The sequence below is a fragment of the Eumetopias jubatus genome, unplaced genomic scaffold (assembly GCF_037043125.1).
Source record: "Eumetopias jubatus isolate StellerSeaLion01/CBP00866 unplaced genomic scaffold, mEumJub1_p1.0 scaffold_6, whole genome shotgun sequence".
Taxonomy (NCBI): domain Eukaryota; kingdom Metazoa; phylum Chordata; class Mammalia; order Carnivora; family Otariidae; genus Eumetopias; species Eumetopias jubatus.
In genome coordinates, this window is record NW_028274812.1 from 148,273,403 (window position 1) to 148,284,905 (window position 11,503).

At 40.8% G+C, this 11,503-nt stretch overlaps 1 protein-coding gene across 1 annotated transcript; it reads right to left on the bottom strand.

Moving 5' to 3' along the window:
• Positions 1–262: 262 nt before the first annotated feature.
• On the bottom strand, positions 263–1,207 carry LOC114203764 (olfactory receptor 2B11-like). The gene has a single exon (XM_028097075.1). The coding sequence runs from the start codon at positions 1,205–1,207 to the stop codon at positions 263–265; it is 945 nt and encodes a 314-aa protein (XP_027952876.1).
• Positions 1,208–11,503: the final 10,296 nt, after the last annotated feature.

Sequence of the window (11,503 nt, forward strand, 5' to 3'; positions counted from 1 at the left end):
ACAGCGGAATTTCTCAATGGATTTAGAGGACTGAATGACAGGGATTCACTCCCATGCAAACTGAAGGCAAGTGGGGATTAGGGTTCACATTGCAAAATGAGGGCTAATAAATCATAGCACTGTGGTGAATAAATGTATGTATAGATCAGATAATGACTGAAGGATACTAACCATTTTGGAAGAGGGTTAAATCCAGAGGTAATTTAGAGCAGGGGCTCTTTGGAGTCTTACATGGAGAGTGTGGAGTACATAATAGCTGTGTTTACTCTCTTCCCTGATGGTTCAGTGGGAGGAGAAGCCTCCTGATTGCCCCTTTCATGTCCTTGTTCCTCAAAGTATAGATAAAAGGGTTAAGCATAGGAGTCAGCAGACTGTAGAACAGGGCCATGAGTTTGTCCTTGTCCTGGGAATTAGTACCAGAAGGTTGCACATACATGCATATTACCGGCCCATAGAAGAGAGAGACCACGATAACATGAGAGCCACAGGTGTTGAAGGCCTTCTTGTTTCCTGTTGACGACCGAATTCTTACCACTGTAGCTACAATGAACCCATAGGAGAGAAGGATAAGAGACAAGGGAACCAGCGTAAAGAATGTCCCTACAAGAGAGAGCATAGTTACATTGAAAGTGGTGTCGACACAGGACATCTTGATCATCACTGGAATCTCACACAAGAAGTCATCCACCTTGTTGTTTCCACAAAGTGGCAGCTGGACAGTGAGGGATGACTGAAACAAGGAGTTAGCCAAACCACTTATCCATGCCACAGCCACGAGGGAGACACAGAGTCGCCGATCCATGATAGCCTGGTACCTCAAGGGCTTGCAGAGGGCCACGTACCGATCCAAGGACATGACCGCCAAGAGGATGCATTCTGTGGCCCCCAGGAAGTGAAACATATAGTACTGGGCCACACAGCCTGCATAACTGATGGACTTATCTGGTCCCCAGAGATTCAGCAGCAGTTGAGGGATGGTGGTTGTGGTAAAACACAGGTCCAGGAAGGAGAGGTTGGAAAGGAAGAAGTACATAGGGCTGTCAAGATGAAGGTCTCCCCTGGACACCACAATAATCGAGATGTTTCCCACTAGTGTGCAGATGTAAGCCACAAACACCATTATGAAGAGTGGCATTTCCAACCAGGGATGGTCAGAGAAACCCAAGAGGATGAAGACCTTTGGAGTACTTGCATTGCCCAGATTCATGACAGTCATTCCTCTTGTTGGTGGATTCAAGTCAAAGTGAGGACTTGTATTTGAGTATTGGATTTTCCTGATGGTCAATTTATTCAGTTAAGTACCACAAATTATGCAGGGAGTTTCTCTGTGGTGTCATTCCAGTGAAGTGATCTAATACTTATATTCATGAAAAAGTCAGAGTCTAAATGCCAAATTTTATTATTTTGTAGCACATCTAAAAGAAAAGCCAACAAATGTCTGTATTGTGTCTAAGAAATGCAATAGGAAAAATGTTTATAGAAAAATTATTAGGGAAGGGGAAAGTCAGCATTGCTCTTATACCAGAGAATAGCTTAAAACAGGAGTGGTTCCCAGGAACCAGCCATGCCGACTTACCACATGGCTTCATTTCTTTCATCCACCATCCACTGGCCCCAGGCCACTCTGCTTGAATTCATGACTTGGTTTAGGTAAATTCAGAACTTTCAGAGCTCCAGCTGGATCAGTCTGAATGCGTAGAAACAAGACATAGTGCTGTTCCTTGGGCCTATGCCTCAAATCCTAAAATGACTTTTGCAGCATAAACCTTTTGTCATAACAGGAAATATGCAGTTGAAAGGAAAAGATTCCTTGCCACGTGTTCAGTATTTGAGGAACAAGGCAAACAGTAACTGATAGCACGGCCTGGTGATATGAGACATTCAAGACATCAGTGCTTAAAAAAATGATATGGTATGTTCTAGTGCTCATCACATCAGGAGTTGTAATCTATCACAAACTTGACAGCTATATAGTTGTTTAGGGATTTGCTGTTTGTTTCCATTGCACCTGTGAGTGTATGTGTATGTGTGTGACTTGGGTTGTGATGTAAAATATATATCTTGCTCTCAGAAGTGGTAAGAAGTTTTAAACTCTTTTGTAGTAGAAAAGAGGACATGAAATCAAAGAACCTGGATCCAGTCAACTGCTGATAGTTAACACATAAACCTTTTCTGAATTGCTTACTAGCCAGCTGTGTTTTGTGAGGATTAATTAATTAATTAATTATGTGTGTTTATGCTTCATTAAGTGAAATACTTAATGTGTGGGTAGTTATTTTTATGAAGTGTAGTGCCCAGTGGTGATTAAGAGTCCATATCGGCGGAGCAAGATGGCGGAGAAGTAGGAGACCTAGATTTCGTCTGGTCTCAGGAATTCAGCTGAATAGGGATCAAACCATTCTGAACACCTACGAACTCAACAGGAGATCAAAGAGGAGAGTAGCAACAACTATCTGAACAGAGAAGTGACCACTTTCTGGAAGGTAGGACGTGCGGAGAAGTGAATCTGAGGCGATATTCGGGAGGATAGACGGCGGGAGAGGGGCCTCCGCCGGCCGCTTCTGGCAAGTGCTAGAGCCGCGGAGCACAAAATCGGACCCTTTAGAAGTCGGCTCCGCTGAGGGACGTCGCTCCAGTGGCTAAGCGGGGGTAGAACCCTCGCGGGACAGTGGGGTCTCAGGACCCTTGGGGTCACAGAAAGACCGGGGGAGCCTGAGTGCGCCAGAGCTCCCAGGTATCGGAGCGGGGAAGCCAGCTGCAGAGACAGAGCTGAGGCGCGGGCTCTCAGCTTGCAGTTGCCATAAACTGTGATCCGCGGCACAGTCGGGCCACTGCTCCTGCAGCAGGGACCCAACAGGCAGCAGATCCGGGGAGACTCCCCTTCCTTCCCGGGGAGGTGCAGCGCGGGAGCGCACCGCAGGGATCTGCTGGGTTTGGGGACTCCACACGGGGTCGGGTGCCACAGATACAGACGCTTGGTCACAGGCTGGGTGAGCACGGAGTGCTGCCGGAGACCAGGGACAAGGGAGTGACTGCTTTTCTCTGTGGGCGCACTGAGGAGCGGGGCCCCGAGTTCTCACCTCCTCTGGGCGGAGATTGGGAGGCCACCATTTTCACCCTGGTCCTCCAAGGCTGTACGGAGAGCTTGCAGGGAACAAAAGCTCCTGAGATCAAACCCGAGCAGCTTGCTTAGCCCGGACCGACAAGGGCGGGGCAATTCCGCCTCCGGCAAAGACATTTGGAAACCACAGCAACAGGCCCCTCCCCCCAGAAGATCAGCATGAACAGCCAGCAAGCCAAGACCAAGTTTACCAATCAAGGAGAACGGGAGAACTCCAGCGCTGCACATAGAATTCATGGCTTTTTTATACCATGATTCATTAGTTCATCAAAGTTAATTTTTGTTAACTGTTTTTTTTTCTTTTTCTTTTTCCCTTTTTCAACCAACATCTTATCAATCTGTTTTAAAAAAAAATTTTTTTTATTTTTCATTTTTAGAGTCATATTTTATCCCTTCACAGTAGTTAGCCTTATTTTTGACATATATATATAAGTTGTTCTCTCTTTAAAATTTTGAGATACAGTTTCTTCTAACAGATAAAAATATACCCTAAATCACTAGTGTATGGCTCTGTTCTAGTCTCCTGCCTGATCACATTCTCTCCCTTTTTTCTTTCTTTTTTTTTTTTAAATCTTCTTTCTTTTTTCAAACAACTTCTTATCTTATCAAGTCTTTTTATAAAATCTATTATAATTTTCATCTTTACAGTCATCTTCTATCCCTTCATTGTATCAACCCTTATTTTGTACATATATGTCTTTCTTCCTTTAAAATTTTAGGAGGCACTTTTTTCTAACAGACCAAAATACGCCCAAAATCTAGTGTGTGGCACTGATCTATGCATTAGCCTGATCATATTTGATCACATTCTGCTTTTTTTGTATTGTTCTGTTTTTGTTTTTACCTTTTTTTTTCTTTTTTTTTTTCTTTCTCTATTTCTTTTTTCTTTCTTTCCCTTTCTTTTCCCCTGGTTTCAGGTCTTTTCGGAATTGTATACAGTATATTTGCTGGGGACGTTGTAAACCTGTTAGCATTTTGTTCTCTCATTCATCTATTCTCCTCTGGACAAAATGACAAGACGAAAAAAATCACCTCAGCAAAAAGAACAAGAGGTAGTACCGTCAGCCAGGGACCTACTCAATACGGACATTAGTACGATGTCGGACCTAGAGTTCAGAATCATGACTTTAAAGATACTAGCTGGGCTTGAAAAAAGCGTGGAAGTTATTAGAGAAACGCTTTCAGGAGAAATAAAAGAACTAAAATCTAACCAAGTCGAAATCAAAAAGGCTATTGATGAGGTGCAATCAAAAATGGGGGCACGAACTGCTAGGATAAATGAGGCAGAAGAGAGAATCAGTGATATAGAAGACCAAATGATGGAAAGTAAAGAGGCTGAGAAAAAGAGGGAGAAACAACTACAGGACCACGAAGGCAGAATTCGAGAGATAAGCGATTCGATAAGATGAAAAACATTAGAATAATAGGGATCCCAGAAGAAGAAGAAAGAGAGAGAGGGGCAGAAAGTATATTGGAGCAAATAATAGCAGAGAACTTCCCTAATGTGAGGAAGGAAACAGGCATCAAAATCCAGGAGGCACAGAGAACCCCTCTCAAAATCAATAAAAATAGGTCAACAACCCGACATCTAATAGTAAAACTTACGAGTCTCAGAGACAAAGAGAAAATCCTGAAAGCAGCTCGGGAGAAGAGATATGTAACTTACAATGGTAAAAATATTAGATTGGCAACAGACCTATCCACAGAGACCTGGCAGGCCAGAAAGGACTGGCAAGATATCTTCAGAGCACTAAACGAGAAAAATATGCAGCCAAGAATACTATATCCAGCTAGGCTGTCATTGAAAATAGAAGGACAGATAAAAAGCTTCCAGAACAAACAAAAACTAAAGGAATTTGCAAACATGAAACCAGCCCTCCAAGAAATCTTGAAAGGGGTCCTCTAAGCAAAGAGAGAGCCTAAAAGCAGCAAAGATCAGAAAGGAACACAGACAACATACAGTAACAGTCACCTTACAGGCAATACAATGGCACTAAATTCATACCTTTCAATAGTTACCCTGAATGTAAATGGGCTCAATGCCCCAATCAAAAGACACAGGCTATCAGATTGGATTAAAAAACAAGACCCATCCATATGCTGTCTGCAACAGACTCATTTTAGACCCAAAGACACCCCCAGATTGAGAGAGAGGGGGTGGAAAACGATTTACCATGCTAATGGACACCAAAAGAAAGCTGGGGTGGCAATCCTTATATCAGACAAACTAGATTTTAAAACAAAGACTGTAATAAGAGATGAGGAAGGACACTATATCCTACTTAAAGGGTCTATCCAACAAGAAGATCTAACAATTGTAAATATCTATGCCCCGAACATGGGAGCAGCCATTATATAAGGCAAATAATAACAAAAGCAAAGAAACACATTGACAACAATACAATAATAGTGAGGGACTTTAACACCCCCCTGACTGAAATGGACAGATCATCTAAGCAAAAGATCAACAAGGAGATAAAGACTTTAAATGACACACTGGACCAAATGGACTTTACAGACATATTCAGAACATTCCATCCCAAAGCAACGGAATACACATTCTTCTCTAGTGCCCATGGAACATTCTTCAGAATTGATCACATCCTAGGTCACAAATCAGGTCTCAACCGGTACCAAAAGATTGGGATCATTCCCTGCATATTTTCAGACCACAATGCTTTGAAACTAGAACTCAACCACAAGAGGAAAGTCGGAAAGAACTCAAATACATGGAGGCTAAAGAGCCTCCTACTAAAGAATGAATGGGTCAACCAGGAAATTAAAAAAGAATTAAAAAAATTCATGGAAAGAAAGGAAAACGAAAACACAACTGTCCAAAATCTTTGGGATACAGCAAAGGCAGTCCTGAGAGGAAAGTATATAGCAATACAAGCCTTTCTCAAGAAACAAGAAAGGTCTCAAATACACAACCTAACCCTACACCTAAAGGAGCTGGAGAAAGAACAGCAAATAAAGCCTAAACCCAGCAGGAGAAGAGAAATAATAAAGATCAGAGCAGAAATCAATGAACTAGAAACCAAAAGAACAGTAGAACAGATCAACGAAACTAGGAGCTGGTTCTTTGAAAGAATTAACAAGATTGATAAACCCCTGGCCAGACTGATCAAAAAGAAAAGAGAAATGACCCAAATCAACAAAATCATGAATGAAAGAGGAGAGATCACAACCAACACCAAAGAAATACAAACAATTATAAGAACATATTATGAGCAACTCTATGCCAGCAAATTAGATAACCTGGAAGAAATGGGTGCATTCCTAGAGATGTATCAACTACCAAAACTGAACCAGGAAGAAATAGAAAACCTGAACAGACCTATAACCACTAAGGAAATTGAAGCAGTCATCAAAAATCTCCCAACAAACAAAAGCCCAGGGCCAGATGGCTTCCCAGGGGAATTCTATCAGACATTTAAAGAAGAATTAATACCTATTCTCCTGAAACTGTTCCAAAAAATAGAAATGGAAGGAAAACTTCCAAATTCATTTTATGAGGCCACCATTACCTTGATCCCAAAACCAGACAAAGATCCCATCAAAAAGGAGAATTACAGACCAATATCCTTGATGAACATGGATGCAAAAATTCTCACCAAAATACTAGCCAATAGGATCCAACAGTACATTAAAAGGATTATTCACCACGACCAAGTGGGATTTATCCCTGGGCTGCAAGGCTGGTTCAACATCCGCAAATCAATCAACGTGATACAATACATTAACAAAAGAAAGAACAAGAATCATATGATCCTCTCAATAGATGCAGAAAAAGCATTTGACAAAGTACAACATCTTTTCTTGATCAAAACTCTTCAGAGTATAGGGATAGAGGGTACATACCTCAATATCATAAAAGCCATCTACGAAAAACCTACAGCAAATATCATTCTCAATAGGGAAAAGCTCAGAGCTTTTCCCCTAAGGTCAGGAATGCGGCAGGATGTCTACTCTCACCACTGCTATTCAACATAGTATTAGAAGCCCTAGCCACAGCAATCAGACAACAAAAAGAAATCAAAGGCATCCAAATCGGCAAAGAGGAAGTCAAACTCTCACTCTTTGCAGATGATGTGATACTTCATGTGGAAAACCCAAAAGACTCCACCCCAAAACTGCTAGAACTCATACAGGAATTCAGTCAAGTAGCAGGCTATAAAATCAATGCACAGAAATCAGTGGCATTCCTATACACCACCAACAAGACAGAAGAGAGACAAATCAAGGAGTCGATCCCATTCACAATTGCACCCAAAACCATAAGATACCTAGGAATAAATTTCACCAAAGAGGCAAAGGATCTGTACTCAGAAAACTATAAAATACTCAGGAAAGAAATTGAAGAAGACACAAAGAAATGGAAAAACGTTCCATGCTCATGGATTGGGAGAACCAACATTGTGAAGATGTCAATGCTACCTAGAGCAATCTATACATTCAATGCAATCCCCATCAAAATACCATCCACCTTTTTCAAAGAAATGGAACAAATAATCCTAAAATTTGTATGAAACCAGAAGAGACCCCGAATAGCCAGAGGAATATTGAAAAAGAAAAGCAAAGCTGGCGGCATCACAATTCCGTACTTCCAGCTCTATTACAAAGCTGTCATCATCAAGACAGTATGGTACTGGCACAAAAACAGACACATAGATCAGTGGAACAGAATCGAGAGCCCAGAAATGGACCCTCAACTTTATGGTCAACTTATCTTTGACAAAGCAGGAAAGAATGTCCAGTGGAAAAAAGACAGTCTCTTCAACAAATGGTGTTGGGAAAATTGGACAGCCACATGCAGAAGAATGAAACTGGACCATTTCCTTACACCACACACAAAAATAGACTCCAAACGGTTGAAAGACCTAAACGTGAGACAGGAGTCCATCCAAATCCTAAAGGAGAACACAGGTAGCAACCTCTTTGACCTCAGCCGCAGCAACTTCTTCCTAGAAACATCACCAAAGGCACGGGAAGCCAGGGCAAAAATGAACTATTGGGATTTCATCAAGATAAAAAGCTTTTGCACAGCCAAAGAAACAGTCCACAAAACCAAAAGACAACCGACAGAATGGGAGAAAATATTTGCAAATGACATATCAGATAAAGGGCTAGTATCCAAAATCTATAAAGAACTTATCAAACTCAACACCCAAAGAACAAATAATCCAATCAAGAAATGGGCAGAAGACATGAACAGACATTTTTCCAAAGAAGACATCCAAATGGCCAACAGGCACATGAAAAAGTGCTCAACATCGCTCGGCATCAGGGAAATCCAAATCAAAACCTCAATGAGATACCACCTCACACCCGTCAGAATGGCTAAAATTAACAAGTCAGGAAACAACAGATGTTGGCGGGAATACGGAGAAAGGGGAACCCTCCTACACTGTTGGTGGGAATGCAAGCTGGTGCAACCCCTCTGGAAAACAGTATGGAGGTTCCTCAAACAGTTGAAATTAGAGCTACCATTCAACCCAGCAATTGCACTTCTGGGTATTTACCCCAAAGATACAAATGTAGGGACCCGAAGGGGTACGTGCACCCCAATGTTTATAGCAGCAATGTCCACAATAGCCAAACTGTGGAAAGAGCCAAGATGTCCATTGACAGATGAATGGATAAAGAAGCTGTGGTATATATACACAATGGCATATTATGCAGCCATCAAAAGGAATGAGATCTTGCCATTTGCAACGACGTGGATGGAACTGGAGGCTGTTATGCTGAGTGAAATAAGTCAATCAGAGAAAGACATGTATCATATGACCTCACTGATATGAGGAATTCTTAATGTCAGGAACAAACTGAGGGTTGCTGGAGTGGTCGGGGGTGGGAGGGATGGGGTGGCTGGGTGATGGACATTGGGGAAGATATGTGCTACAGTGAGCGCTGTGAATTGTGTAAGACTGTTAAATCACAGATCTGTACTTCTGAAACAAAGAACGCAACATATTTTAAGAAAAAAGAAAAAGAAGAAGATAGCAGGAGAGGAAGAATGAAGGGGAGTAAGTCAGAGGGGGAGACGAACCAGGAGAGATGATGGACTCTGAAAAACAAACTGAGGGTTCTAGAGGGGAGGAGGGTGGGGGGATGGGTTATCCTGGTGATGGGTATTGAGGAGGGCACATTCTGCATGGAGCACTGGGTGTTATGAACAAACAATGAATCATGGAACAGTACACCAAGACAAATTATGTAATATATGGTGATTAACATAACAATAAAAAAAAGAAAAAAAAAAGAGTCCATATCAACTCATTAATCCTTGTTCCAGTTGCATCCAAATATTCAGTGTGCTTACCCCTGCCAGAAGCCTCACAAGAATTACATTTTCTTCTTTTTCATTTCCCGAATCATTCTTATCAAGTGGCTTGAATCCAGTGTTCATGATGTTAAGCTTTTTATGGCAGTACACGTATATTTTAATTCATAGAAAAATCCACTAATGCAAACAGTGTCCCTACATTATTTTTCAGTAAAGGAGACATGTTTTAATGTTTTAAGTTATAATGATGTTGCATTATTAAAGGTGTCAATTTATTTCCAAATTTCTTTTAGTATACAACTTTGCATAGGGAAGCGACAACACACATTGAGTTGCAAAAAGATAAAATCAATGAAGCTAAATAGATTACTCCCACCCAAATACAACATCTACCTTAAATCATTGCAGGTATTCAATGGTCATGTTCCCTGTTCTTGCAAAATTGACATTGATCTTTTCTTTCCAACAGTTTTAAGCATTAATTAGAGATAAGGATTGAATATTTTCTCTGTGTTCAGTGGCTTCACTTCATCATATCTTAGTTCCTTAATATTATTCATTTATTTGATTTGAAGGATCACAAATATGTTTATATGTGGAAACCAATTTTCCTCTAAAATCATATTTGTTAAGAAGGGTTCTCTCTCTTTATATAAAGCTGCGGGACATTTTCTTCATACAGATAATGAACCTCAGGAGACATTTCTTAACAAGAAACACTGTAGAAATTCCCTCATGGGAATACTACTTTCTAACTTCTTAGCTACAATAAAATGGAAAGATAAATTTTGGCATTTTCTTTGTTGTGAGAAATGGACTCCAGACTAAAAGAATCCTAGAAAACTCATCTACCTCAACAATTTCATAGAAAACTTCCTTGGACATCAGGGAAAATATAAGACAATTGTTTTTGGTGTCAAGATAGAACTTTCTTTTATTTATATTTTCCTCAGGCTATTGTTTCTTGAAACCTGCTATAGAAAAGCAGAATATTCCTAGTTCTACACAGGGAAAGATGTGGTGATCACCTTCCACAATGCTTCTAAGGAGAATTACAGACCAATATCCCTGATGAACACTGATGCCAAAATACTCACCAAGGAAATGCAAGCTGATGCAGCCACTCTGGAAAACAGTATTGAGGTTCCTCAAAAGGTTGAAAATAGAGCTACCCTATGACCCAGCAATGGCACTACTGGGTATTTACCCCAGAGATACAAATGCAATGATCCGAAGGGTTACCTACGCCCCAATGTTTATAGCAGCAATGTCCACAATAGCCAAACTATGGAAAGAGCCTAGCTGTCCATCAACAGATTAATGGATAGAGAAGATGTGGTCCACATATACAATGGACCATTATGCAGCCATCAAAAAAATGAAATCTTGCCATTTGCAATGACATGGATGGAACTAGAGGGTATTATGCTAAGTGAACTAAGTCAATCAGAGAAAGACAATATCATATGATCTCACTGATATGAGGAGTTTGAGAAACAAGACAGAGGATCATAGGGGAAGGGAGGGAAAAATGAAACAAGATGAAACTGGAGGGGGAGACAAATCATAAGAGACTCTTAATCATAGGAAACAAACTGAGGGTTGCTGGAGTGGAGGGGGGTGGGAGGGATGGGCTGGCTGGGTGATGGACATTGGGGAGGGTATGTGCTATGGTGAGTGCTGAGAATTGTGTAAGACTGATGAATCACAGACTTGTACCCCTGAAAGAAATAATACATTATGTTAATAAAAAAAATATTCACCAAGATCCTAGCCAATAGGATCCAATAGTACATTAAAAGATTATTTACCACGACCAGGTGAGATTTATTCCTGGGCTGCAAGGATGGTTCAACATTCACAAATAAATCAACGTGATAGATCACATTAATAAAAGAAAGGACAAGAACCATATGATCATCTCAATTGATGCAGAAAAAGCATTTGACAAAATACAGCATCCTTTCTTTATTAAAACTCTTCAAAGTATAGGGATAGAGGGAACATACCTCAATATCATAAAATCCATCTATGAAAAGGCCACAGCAAATATCATTCTCAGTGGGGAAAAACTGAGAGCTTTTCCCCTAAAGTCA